Source organism: Morone saxatilis, unplaced genomic scaffold, assembly GCF_004916995.1.
Source record: "Morone saxatilis isolate NCDOM2014 unplaced genomic scaffold, NCSU_SB_2.0 Contig11, whole genome shotgun sequence".
In the NCBI taxonomy this organism is placed as follows: domain Eukaryota; kingdom Metazoa; phylum Chordata; class Actinopteri; family Moronidae; genus Morone; species Morone saxatilis.
Genome location: NW_023339663.1, coordinates 3,738,967 through 3,753,136, shown reverse-complemented (window position 1 = coordinate 3,753,136; position 14,170 = coordinate 3,738,967). Strand labels below are relative to the sequence as shown.

At 40.5% G+C, this 14,170-nt stretch overlaps 1 protein-coding gene across 1 annotated transcript in view; it reads right to left on the bottom strand.

Moving 5' to 3' along the window:
* nav2a (neuron navigator 2a) overlaps positions 1-14,170 on the bottom strand; it is a gene marked incomplete in the record, with an annotated part of 88,790 nt that overhangs the window by 34,625 nt on the left and 39,995 nt on the right. Inside the window, 1 exon segment of the mRNA XM_035682096.1 lies at positions 11,113-11,235. Coding sequence (XP_035537989.1) covers positions 11,113-11,235 — 123 coding nt within the window.

Sequence of the window (14,170 nt, the reverse complement as noted above, 5' to 3'; positions counted from 1 at the left end):
TAAACAAGATTGGGAATCTGATCAGACATGTGATGTCTGTTTTTGATAACTGACATCCAGTTTGAGAGATTATAGGATTATATTGTTTTATTTCTTTCATAGAATTGTGTTGTCAAAATAAAATATTGTACAATAGTTGTATAAAAATGAAGAAAAAATAGTTTTGGTTTACATGTACTGTGATGTTGATTTCAACCGTATTTGTATATTCACGAGTCACTTTTTTTTCACCATGCTAACTTAGAGAGAGAGAGAGAGAGCAATGCTGTTTAGTGTTATAAACAGAAAGCTATGTGTTCAGACAGGCATAAAACTCACACGCAAATTAGGCCACTTGTGATGGGAATGTATAGCAATCATATAACAAAACATGAACATATGACAGCAGATCCCTAAGTGCTGAGTTGTTGTGCCAGTTTTACTGTATGGTTTCTTGTATCAGTAACTGTACTTGCAGCTGCTCTTTGGCCTTAGGGTTCAGAGAAATGTATTTTGCTGTTTGAAGGTATATGAATACAGGCAAGCTCTTGAATTTTTATATCTGAAATATGACAGGATCACAGGTGTCTTTATTACCTGTTCTGGGTTGGTAAATGTCATGTTTTTGATATTATTCTCATTAAATGTTTTTTCCATTTTTTTTTCCCACAACAGAAAAACAGGAAAATGTTCTAGCATTGAGTAGAAGTGTTTGCAAGGTTATTTTTTTAAATCAAAAGACCACAACTGTAATTTTTTTTGTGAAAAGTAACAATAGTCAGGATTAAATGGACAAAGTGTGAAGGTGAAGGAGGCAGTGAAGGGGCCGCTGGGACGGGACCCGGCACATTCCAGGCCAGAGACCAGGAGCCGTGTGGTACGAAAATGACACAGCTGTCCCTGCAATGACGAGAAATGACAGGACTGGACCGGACAGCACACTCAGGAATGTCTGTCTGTCTGTCTCTCTCCCGTGTCTGGTCCCATTGTCTCCTGTCTTGGGAAAACATTGCTATCTACACTCGGAGAATTTATCAAAGCATTTAGATCCCTCTGGCTGCCTCTCTTTCACACAGATTTCCCTTTGACTCATCTCTTTCTCTCTCCTGCTCTCTGTTTGATGTGTAAACACACACTCCCCTTAGAATCGACCAACTGACCCGGATCCACGGTAAAAACACACCGAAACCACCATCATGTGACACGCATCACTGGACACAGACACGCGACTCTACCGTGCTGCATCCACTCGTGCAACAGGAAGCAACATTTAAAGACCACTGGGACAAAAATGTGGAATTTCTCACATGTGTGCAGAGACACTACTTGAACACACATCGCATACAAACTAACTTATTGTCGCCTCATTGCTAGAATGAAACACAAGGCTGTAACTCCTGCCTCTACACCTGTGGTCTACAAAAAATGGTTTGTGGGATTCCTGGGGGCCGAATAATAAAAATGTTGGGGTGCAGCTACACTTTAAAGGGAAACTTTGCCCAGAATCTGTCCTTTTTTACATTCATCTGGTTTGAAACCTCCTTTAAAAGTGTCTCCAGATGACAAATGATAATCCCCTTTAAGGAAATAAAAAATTTTCAGGAGTCTCCCCCCTTAACGTCAAGCCACGTTTTCTTCTTTGTTCTGTTTTTCCACAGATGCTGTCAGTTGCTTCTCCATCTGAACTTAATTTCCAGTCACACAGCATTAAATAAAAGTTTATGATTGCTGATGTAAAAGAACCTGTATTAAAAATGTAGAAAACACTTCAATATCATTAAACTGCATAATTGTAAACTGAGACACAATACACTGATTCTCAATTAATAACTCAAACTCAAAAAAAACTTTGGATTGGTTACAGTGTGGGTAGTTATTAAGTTAACCTATTTAACCCATACATAGTTCAAAGCCACAGAACTTTAACAAACTATTTATGGAGATCCTAAAGTTAGCAACATAGCAAATATGTCAAGCTTAATTTTGGGGAAATGTGTAAAAGTTGAGTAGGTAGTATAAGTAGATATTTAATTTGGTGTAAACATTTAGCTTCAAAGAAGAGCTAGAATAAGCTGATACAGAATATTTACTATGATAATGTCAGAACGTGTGGAATAAGAGGCTTTTTCAACCTTAAAGCTACTTAAGGTGAAACAAAATGTGAAAACTGAGTTAAAATCTCTAAAACTAGAAATATTCCAATGTGAATGATACCATTTGGGGCTCATGGGGTAAAATCTTACCAGTATGTTGGTCTGGAGCCTGTTACATTTCAGCAGTCCATGACATGACAACTCTTTGCATGCAGACTTTTGTCCCGAAGGTTTTCCTGCAGCTCACATGGTGAAACGTGGATAATCAACTTTATCCAGTTACTCTAAAGCTGCAACCTGCACGAACCTGCTGACTCCCCTACTTCCCACCCGCACCTAACCTCACGGAAAATATCAGTCAGGGGAGGTATGGAGGATTAACACTTACCCTGTGCTGAGTGCTCCAAAAACAACTCACTGTAGATGACATGTCCAACATGCTGTGCTCCTTTGCTCTACTTTCTCCATCTACTGTTTCCTCCTGGTGGCCTGGGTCAGATTCCAGACTGGACCAGAGACATGGGACCAAGGTTCTGACCTCTGTGTTTCCCTTTAAAAACAGCTGGCTCTGTGACTAGTTCAGTTGGCTGAAGCTCATATGCTAAGCGATTGAGACGTCCTGGTTTTGAATCCGGCCCGCAACCTTTGTCGCATATCGAGCCTTTTTCTCTTTGTGGGTCATTGCTACATCTCGCTGCTTTCAATTGAGCAATAAAGCAGAAAAAGCAAACAAGCTTGAATAAATAATGAGTACAAAGATCAAGAGAGTGCTGTGGATGTTACAGCTGCAATGTCTGGCATAAAAAAGAAAATGTGTGGGAGAAAACCCCTTAGTTACCTGACAGAGAGTCCCACCCTCTTAAGTGTGTATGTGTGTGTTTGTGTGTGTGTGTGTGTCTGTGTTTCCTAGGGCGAGGCAGGTGTGCTTGTTAAAAGCCCAGAGGGAGGGAAGATGGTCTGCTGATACGGTATCTATGGCAACTGAACCATCATTTCTCTTAGGATTTGTCTGTTTTTCTTGCCTTATAACAAACCACAAACTCAATTTTCCCCCATAGATTCTTTTTTCTTTCCTCTCCAAGTAAAATCAAGACCCTCAACCCTAATTAATTCCACCTCCACCCACATGAATGTGGAAAGCTAATTTCTTCTATATGTGGTTACACTAAAAAAAAACTGCTTCTTCAATGAAACAAAAATGTCCCAGTCTGGTAAGATTTTTCCAAAAATGCTTCAAAGATTTTCTAAAATTCATCCATGTCTTTGTGAAATATGTGACTGTAGAAGCTAGGCTAATGTAGCTGGTTAACTAAATGCTAACGTGGTAGCCAGCTAGGAACATGCTAGTGATAGCCAGTCAATTCTCTCGTTCCCTGAACTTCTCTCTGTTGTCTCTAGACTGTGCAGTTTTCTCCCCTTGGCATTTTATTCTGAGGATTTTACATAATTTAATTAAAAAATAAAAAAGTTTATTAAAAATACATATTTTTACCTTTAACTCCCGTCTGCAAAATGTATCTCTTTTGTGAAAGGGTTTATACTCTAAATGAAAACTGATGGACTATCGAGACGTTTTGCTATTTGTCATTGGCAAAATTTGTGTCAAAGTTCACCAAAGTTGAGGTTTTTTTTGCGGATATACTTTGCCCCCACGAGTAAATCCAGTGATCGTGGCAATTCCTTTGGAATGACTTGATGGTCATTTTAAATGCTGATGAGACCAGCCCTTTAGACAGAATGCTAAATAAAAACATTGTTCTTGTTGATTTGTATTAAAAACAGGTTAAAATGATCTTACAGCAATGGGAATTTGTTTGTTTTTTTCACTTCCAATCAGACTAAAATGACTAAGATGGAGATTTTTGCAGTTTAGGTGGAAGAGCGTTCTGCTGCAGCAGATGGAGTATGTGGGTGTGTGTGGGAGCATCATTAACTTGGGAACGTATCTGAACTCACATCTTGAATCAAACAGCTACAGATTGTGGGTCAGACTGCTCCAGCGTGCCCCAGAACGCCTCGCTGGACTGGATTCATTACAAACACACACACACCACTGGGAAACAGCAGATCGCTGCTTTCCCCATGAATATGTCTGGAAGGCATTTATAGTGTTTAGTATTCTAGCGGAGTCAAAGGTTGTGTGAGAGTCTGGATATCTGTGGAATAATATTTGGTTGCATAAAGTGTGTTGTTAAGTAAGTGTGTGTGTGTAAGTGCAAAAGATAAGGAGAGAGCAGACAAAGGATAGGTGTGGCTGTATCACAGACCAAATGTTTAACACGTACTTCTCTCAGAGAATGTGGAGTTGATAAATTTACAAAAACCCTTTCCTTTTTTTTCTTTTTTACTTTTTCATGCCTAGTACAAATCTTGCGGTAGATTGCGTCAGTCTGCAGTCACTTTAGGACGTCACTTTCATTATCACTGATTACCATGGCCTGTTGTCAACATGATAGCCAAGTTTTTATCTAAAAGACAAATTTAGCATCGGCAGCATGCAAAGAAGTAAAACCACTTCTACTGGCCTTTCAACCTAGATGTAAAACAGCAGCACAACAGGCACAGCACTGTTACAACTCCTTGTAATACAGTATCTAGTACTACCACGCTATCAAGCAGTTTGAGTACTAGTGCAAACAAACTACAAAGTTCTCAAACACTCCGTTGGATCAAAAACTGAGTAAAATTCTTGAATTTTACCTTTTGAAGGTCTAGGAAGAGAAATATTGTTAACAGCTTTCAAGCAAAAGTGAGCTGGAATTGTTTTTGATTCTTGAGTTACGTAGTTTGATTCTCTATTTGCAGTCTGCTGTCCTGTGAAAAAGTGCATCTTTTCATTACAGTGTATTAAAAGATAATGGCTTTGTTGCATAGGAGTATTTGGGGAACAATTTCTTAATTGTAGCAATCAAAAGAAGAAACGATTAAAGTTGTTAAATCATGTTCCGTTTGTGATAAAAACACACATCAACAATGAAGGAATTCACTTATTAACTTTTTTTTGGATACTCCGGTGCGAGAAGCCACACAAAGTATCTTTAAAACATAAAAACATTGTTTGTGTCAGCAACCTAATTCCTGAAACTTCTCATGTTTCATCATGGAAAAATATTGTGAAATATTATGCAAACTCCACTGACAACCACAGATAGTTTAGGTGTGTTCATCATTTGCCCTGGTGCCACTGATCGTGGTAACCCAACACTGGCTCACCCTGCTCCCCTCTGCCATCATTAACCTAAGATTCCTGGAGCTCCAGAGTTGAGCCGAGGCCCGACACACACCAGACTGGGACCTACACACTGCAGGGTCCTGAAACAGCAGCTGTGATCAGCACTGACAGTTTGATGTTGTCTCCAAGCAGGTCTCGGTACAAATACAACTGTAGGGCAGTTCAGGGGGTAAAAGTGCAAATGAAGCCGTGTTCGTGTGTGTCTGTGATTATCATACAAATAGAGTCCTGGTTCTACGGGGAACAAGGTCGTTGGCTCATGAAACGACAGGAACAGAGGGAGGGGAGGAGATCCAATCCAGTGATTATTATTACAGTGAGAGCCTGGAGGCAAACCACAACATTCACTTTGTTGAACCAACGGAGCAGGTGGAGGTTGGGTTACAGCGGACAGACAGAGAGACAGACAGGTAGAGGGTGAGACAGGTGGAGCGCCAGGTGTTGTCAGTAGCTGAGGAGAAGAGTCTCTTCCTCTACATAAGGCCAATAGGGAACCTGCTCAAGTCTAGACAGGAGAGATAACATATTGGGGGCTTGGGGCATGTGTGTGTTACGAGAAGTGTGCCTGTAATATGTGTGTGTTTGTGTGAGACATGTTCTGAACAACAATGTTCGGTTACAGGTGGGATTAAAACCCTACTGAGAGAAACTAGAAATCAACAAACATGCTTCTGACACACACACACACACACACACACACCTGCAGACATACTGTACTTCAGACAATAAACCATCATCATAGATCATTTCAAGTATTATCAACATCCATCGTACTTGCAGTTATAATGTAATTTCACATAATGGAGGCAGACAAAATACTTTGAATGTGTATAATAATGTAAACTTTAAAAGTAACGGGTCATCTACGGTTAGTCTCCACACCAGTTACATGTGTTAATAATTATGGCTGAAATAATGACTTTGGAATTCAAGTACTTGCGGGGGAAAAATGCCTTGAAACTTTGCTTAATCATGGGACAAATGGGACAGTCACAAAAAACTGAAGTGAGGGCATAAGTGAGGGCGGTTTGTAAGAACCGGTAAAAAGATAAAATACAATCCAGATAGATGAGTAATAGATCCATGAGTCTGAGTTCATCATACGCCAACTTCAACTACAAGTTATGACAGTAGAATTACGCAATTCACATTGCAAAGTAATCCACCAGGAATGCGTGTTTGCATTTATTGGACTGGCCTATGCAATGGGTTGCCGAATAACGTCACATTGCGTTGTGGGAAAAGTTTTACCAGGTTCACACCTTGCGTTTTTTCTTGCAAGAACATCATTGAAAATAAATGCAGAGACTGGATTTTTATATGCAGTGTTAACACTGGTCTGAACAGACTTCAAAGACTAGTGTTTACAGGTTTAGTACCTCAAAGGCCAGTTAATTCAAGTTTATTTGTAAGGTACCTTTCGAAATACCAAGTAGTTTACAAAAGGTGTTAGATCTACACTTAAAAGATAATAGGAAGGACAATGGAAGGTATCAGAGTGAGTGACAGCTGTGACAGTCTTTTAACAGGCACCTGCTGATGGAAAGTGTGTGTGTCAGTGGAACAAGAGTGTCCTGTTGTTTATGCTGAAAGAAGCATCACATGATGTCAGTAGAACAGCTACAAAAGTTGAACAAAAACCACTAATTCCAGCTTGTGACCACTGCTCCTCTTTGCCAACGCAGTGTGTCTGTCTTATGTCTGCAGTATGTTTCAGGAGATTAAGTTTAGCGTTTTCTTTCTTTAATCTGTTACCTACAACTCTGGTACAGATGATTTGGACTCTTTGGTGTCTCATGTTGATTTAAAAACCTCTCATGTCAAAGTGCTTTTTGTCAGACCTCTTGATAATGAGGCTATTGTAACAGCAGTTGTACTTTCTAGGAAGCGTCACGTGATTCTGACTGAGTTGTTTTTTCCCCATTTTCAGTGCTACACATTGACCAAACCAAATAAAGACTTAAGTTTTCTGTAATAGATCATTTTGCTCTTTTTTTTTCATACTACACGTAAATGCAGCCATTAGTTTCTCCTGAAAGAGGAGAATGAGTCCTGATCCTGCCAGGACTGACTGTGTGCGGACACCAGCAAGACAGATGAGGGGAATAGACCATTCGCACAAATGTCTAAAGCATTAGCAGGATCCTTTATCACCCTGCAACTGCAGATTTATGTATGTTTTCATGTGAAAGCATCTGTCATCAGCCTCTAACTGAGTGGTTTATGTGGTGCTCTCTTCTTTTCTTTGTGTCACGTTCTCGTTCGGAAAAGAGAAATTATATCTTCAACGCCTCAGCAAGAAGGGAGGGGGGGTCCTCTCTAACACTCACCGCTACAGCGATTTCACACCACAAAGACCTCTCCTTTGTCTGCTTTAACAAAGAGAATTCAAATCAGAAGACAGACCGTTATAGATTGCTTCCTCTTTCTCCTGCCACAGAGATAAATGACAGGGATAAGCATGCTCTCTCTCTCACACACGCACAGTTTCTAGTCTCTATTGTCTCTGCCTATTTACTCAAACTCGCAGGTCCGGTCGTCCAGTGACTCATTGTGATGCTCTGCTGGCTTTCACGTTCTGCTTTACATACATGTGACTGTTGGTAAAACTAGTTTTTGCACTTCCAACCGGGGCTGAATATCAGCAGCACTCATCAGTCACCAACTCAGCTGATGGGACTTTAACTAGTGATTTTCTACTTACATCCTTTATGCCCCTCATTAGTGATCTGGTTTTAGTGTGAAAGCTAAACAGGTTCTGGAACTGTGAACCTCGACCCTTTGAAGCTTGTGACCTCTTCGTCCAGGGGTCACAAGGTTTTTGCCCCAATGCCACGGTGACACCCAACACCTTTTCCCAACCCCCCAGCACACCCCGCTACTTCCACACCAGCGCTGAGAGGCTCGGTTGCATCACACACCCGAGGAAGTAAAAAAAGGCATTTGAACTATAACAGGTTTATAGATGGGTCACACACCCAGTGAGCAAACACAGGCCGCACACACCTCAGAACACAGACCTTCTACGGTGACACAAAATGTTGGAAACGCATGCAGAGAAAGGTGCTCACCCTCCTCCACCTGCCCAAACTGCACCATTAACCTCTCTCTCATGTATTAAATTAGCCTCATCTTTTACAGCAGAAAACCAGTCACCCTTCCTCACCCTCCAGCTCCACTGGCTTCCGTTTGTTATGCTAATGAATTTTATCTGCCGCTTCCCTCACATCTCCTAATTAATCCAAAACTAAAAGCAGTAAGCACATTTATCAGACATTCCTTCAGGGGGGAGGAGGTGCGGCTGGGAGTCAGCTCATCCCCTCTTAATTTTAGAACCCTCTCTTACCCCTTCTCTCTAATCTAATGAAAGCAATAATGAAGCCGTGTGAAGATCATGAAAGAAGAAATGCGAAGTTTCTGGAGAAACATCACATCTGCTAACTTGGTCAATTAAACCTCACAGAGGATGAAACATGAAAGCACAAAATCAAACAAAACAAAAAAAGAGGAATCCCCCAACTTTTATCATTTAATTGCTTTCCAGTCTCTTCTACTTGCTACAGTCTCTAATCAAAACAAGCAAGAGGGAAATGAAAGGTGAGAGGAGAGACAGAGTCCTGCATGGTAAGGGGGTGAGAAAAGAGAGATGAAAGGTGAGGAGAGGGACAGTTTGTGTTAAGTCCCACCTAAGGGCTGGGGGGGATTAATGTGAAGTACTGTGTGTGTGTGTGTGCGGGGGTAAAAGGCAGTGAGAGAGCATAGGTCAAAAGTCTGGAGGACAGGAAATTAGCCACACCTGAGGATTTACGGAAAAGGCTGCTTGAAGCACTTAAGACTAGTACAGCATGTCTGTCTGTGTAACACATCAGTGAGTAATTACACAGCTTTTGTTTAAAAGAATTGATCATTTCTAGTCCTAAAGCACAAAGAAACTGGTTGATGATAGCTGGATATAAATTGAGGAGTCAATCCACTTCAACATATTTGAGCCTGGCCTTTGTCTCACCCAGTTTATCCCTCATTCATTCATTTTTCCAACCACCTCCACCCAATCTGCAGTCCATCTTCATATCAAGCTTATTCCCTCCCCCTATACTTTCTGTTCTGTCTATCCCCCCCCCCATCCTTCTCTTGCAACATGGTGGGGCTCTGCTCTGGCCTTCATCCATTTCCGTCTGTCAATTAGCCAGGAACCAAATCCCTCTCCATCTCTGTGACAGGACAAAGACCGCTGCATCACACCGAATTACTCCCCCTTACACGGGGCGCTCTGGAAAGTCCCACAGATACACAAATACCCAAGTCAATCTTCTTACTTTACCACGTGCTGAAGCCAAAACATCCTGGTAACACCAACAGAAATACACGTGTCTCATTGATATTGTCCAACATTAAGGATCAGTTGGTACATCAGCAGTGTATTGCCCAAAGCTCAGTTACATCATCATCATCATCATCCTGTGTAGTGATATAAGTCTTGTGCAATATCATTCTGTGTGACACATTGTGCATCAGTTGCCTCAAAAGACAAATACACCCTAAAATTGTGCAATGTTCTATGTATTTTCCTGATTTCATGCATTTGATTACAGCAAGATGTTTTCATTCACATTTTCCAGTGTATCCTGTTAACATTAAAGTCCCCTTCCACACAAAAATATGTTTTTTTTCTTATTGTTCATACAGTGTGATGTTTGAGCTTCACTGAGCAGAATGGTGTATGTGCAGAGTTTGACACTAGAAGGATGTTTTCACATTCATCCGCTCAAAGTGTGCTCATTGAAAATCTGATTTGAATCTAAAAACATGATATGTGACATCTCAAATAGATTGGAAGTTAATCCTGGTCCAGGATGCAACTAAGACAAGTGTTTTGTAGAAACTTGAAGCCACCAGTACACATATACTGAGAAAGGATTTTACAGTAGGAGACATCTTGTGTCAGGAATACTTTCGAAATGAACAAAATTTGCAAATTTATAGATTCTGGTAAAAGGGGTTGATGCCCTTTTAAGGATTTTAATGTGGAAATTGTACTTTTTTTGTTCCAAGACAATCATTTATATATGTCTTAATACATTTCTGGAGGGGATCTTTAACCAATAGACAGGATACGATGATTATGCTGTTTTTCAGTCAACCATTTCAAGACAATCTGACAGAAAAGAAACTATTTTAACCAATGTTGTCTCTAAATTTTTCTAGTCTCAAGACCATTTTTCCCATCTAAACTCATGAACTCAACATTTTAAACCCCATGAACAAGAATATTTCACAATTCTAACCACAAGTATTTCAACCAAGGCCAATGACACCAAATAAGTATTTTCAACTTACAAAGAATCAAGACGACCTACGCTGCACTGTGCAACACACCACAACATTATAACCACAGGACGTGTCTACAAACGAACATACACATTAAGTTCAGCATGTTCAATAGGAGATGTACAAAGGCATTTTGGGAAATGTAGGTAGTAGTAGTAGTCTAATATAACGAATCATCACCAAAAACTTCCTTTCCAACAGAAGGTAAACTGGTTTACACTTGGTGCAAAACAGACTTTTGGAATTCACATTTGCTGTTTGCCATCTGAAAAAATTGTGTTCAGCATTACAAAAGAATAAAGATGCAACAGATGTTAAAAAAATACTATTTTTAATCTCAGTGCAGACCACAAGAGGAAGTTGGCTGAGGGGAGCTGGTTATCCCAAAAGTAAGCTGCAATACTACATCACGAATGGATGAACATCAAAGTGTAAGAGAATAAGTGGGTGGAATTTCCATTTAAGATGTTTCAGACTTACCTGTCAGCATCTCCCTGTCCTGACGACGTGTTTCGATGGAGAGTCTCTCGGACAGCGGCCATGCTGTCGGGCATGCGGTTCAGGCGCCTCGTGTACAGACCCAAACCTCCGTCAGTCATGTAGCTGCAAAAACAAAACAAAGTACATTAGATATTGTCACCATGAAGCAACTCTAAGATACACAATTAAAGGGCTCAGAAGGGATGATTTGAAGTTGTGCAGTACCACACTTTATCTAAGACTTTGGCCTGACACACTGTTCTTCTTCTCAGAGATGCTTTTGTTGTATATAGAGCAGGAGGAGCCCACATCCATCCAGTTTTCCGGCCGAGGCAAAGCCCTCATCAATCAGGGCCATGCAGTTGGCAATAAGCTCACACACAAACACTGACAAGACCAAACTATCTAGCTGAAGACACATTTCTCTCATGTGGCCAGTGGTAAACAACAGTGGTCTGTAAAAGCAGTGGCAGCTGAGTAGACAGAGAATAAGTCTGTCCTTTATTCTTATATCGCCATTCATCACCGACATCATCCACTCCGGGCTGGGATATTACAATTGACTGAGAAGCTGAACATTAAGAGAAGCTAAAAATACACAGTACATATAAGTGCAGGCTAAGTAGGCCATTCACTTCATTTCATAACGGAAAATTACTTTCGAAGGGACTTGATTTATTGGTTGTTGGAGTCTGACCGTTAGCAGCAGCAACAGTCTGAAGCTGATGCTGAATCCCTGAACACTTACACAAACATTCCCATTCAAACTAAAACAACACTAACTAATTCCCCAAATATTTGCCCATGGAGGAGATTCTTAATGGAACTAAATATTGACTCATTTAACCCATGTGTAATTTAATGAAATGTTTGCTGATTTAAAGTTGAGTCGGGACTGTTCAAATGGTGAATGCTTTCTGTGTGGGACTGTGATGATTCGGCTTCTGCAGTTAAGTGAGTAGAAAAATAAGCCCATCAAGAACACGACCACTAAAACACTTTCTGTGTTATCTCTATGTGGATCTCAGCAAGAGAGAACCCAGCACACACACACACACACATTTATACCTTCATGTAAATACAGTATACACAGAGTACAGTGTTCCCTATAGACAGAGCTCCTTTGTGTAACCTGCAGTCAGACAGAATCAGCATCTGAGCTGCGGGACAGAAACCTAACGGCAACCACGAGTCACTCAGCAGAGAGCGAGCCTGCACAGAACAAACTGCAGCATTTATAATGTAGAAGATGCAACTATGATTATGAATTAATTATTTTAAAAGCTGCATTAATTGAAATTTTTGTGGCCACAAAGAAGCTGAATACGACATATCATCGCCTTATAAAGCTATTGTGAATGTTTACTTCACATCCAGCAGATGCAGAGCGACATTAGCATTCATTTGGAGTCATGTTTGTGTCCATCTGATGAATGTAAGTCAACTATTCACTCTCCTTCAGGTCTCATTTGGTCTATACCAACTTCCTGAGGAAAATATCTGGCTTTTTAGCTGCTATATGTTTAATTTATTCACCAGCTAACTGTTAACTTGCCTGTCTGTGTGTTTATCAGATATTTTACTCAACACGGCTGCAGAAAATGAGGTCGATGAGAGCTGAGTTTGCAGGCTGAAAAAAACAAAACAATGAGCTAAAAGAGGTCTGTAGCGCAGAGGGGAACTGCAGTGATGGGTGATGATTCACTGTGGTTAGATGTGAAGAAAAACTCAGTTTTAGCAGCTAACCTGAAAGTGCCAGATGTTCTCACCAGAACATGAATGCAGTATAAAGGCTGTGGCTACTCTGTCAGGTCATCTGGTAACGCTCAGTTAACCATTACCAAGAGTCCAAACTAAACATGGAGATTCAGCATTTTGTTACCATGCAACGAAGAGCTGGAACAAACTTCAAGAAGAAACAGGACTTCTATATTCTCAGCTGCCTTTATGAACCCTAACTATTCATCAGAAATTACTAAAATGGTTTCATCAATTCAATTTATTTTGTTTTTTATGTCTTGTGCTATATTTATTACTGTTTTTAAGCCGGTATGAATTAAACTGCCTTATGCTATAGAGAATTATAAATCCTTACCACCACTGAAGTTAAAGGAAATAATCCATGGATCACCAAATGTCAGACAAATACCTATTTACACATTCAATCAGACAGATTGAATGAAAACAATGAAAACACATCTTCCTTCATTGATATAAAACTTGATGTGTCGCAGATTTTCACAATAACAACAGAGACAACAGACAATGAAGACAGTTCAACTCTGACAGAGAATCTACACAGAGGGGGGTTAGCAGTAATTTATGGGAGGCATCCATCATTCCAACCCAAAGTCACCTTGAAGACGGCTGGGCACACACACACACACACACACACATATCACTCCGTCACACTAATGAGTAACTGAACCTCCCTGTCCTCCTGTTTCAGATACCTGTTAACCTGTAACCTTCTGCACCAGGAGAAACGTGTCTAAACAAGACAGTTTAAGTGCTGAAACCAAGCAGCCAGGTAGAGTTGACACAGCCGTGCATATAACAGAAGCAAAAGTTCCTGTGTAAATGAAACTACAGAAATATTTGACTTACTAAGAATGCATGCACTGTGCTACTGACAGGAGGAAATTCACAAAATGTCACGCTCAGCAAAAAACAAACAATTGCCTCTAGAGCTTCTTAATTCTGTTGATGGTTTAAAAAAACTTACCTTTCTGCCTCAAACATGGTAACACAGTTTGTCCAAAGCAAAATAAACAAGTCCAGGTGAGGGCTGATCCCTGATAGAAATCTCCAAAGCAAAGGTGTCCGTTTTCAACTGTCTGGCTACTGTCTGTTATCAGGTCTGAACCTGTGTGCGGGATCTGCTGTTGTGTCAATAAAATCACTAGGTGAGAGTGTATTTGATCATGGTGATATCAGAAGAGGGTGAACAATATCACTGAACTCTCAATGTATGGATTGTGTGTAGCCTGAATGTGTGTGTTGCTCTGTGGGAGCTCAGTGTTGGTATGCAGCCTCTCTCTTCAGCTCCACATGCGTT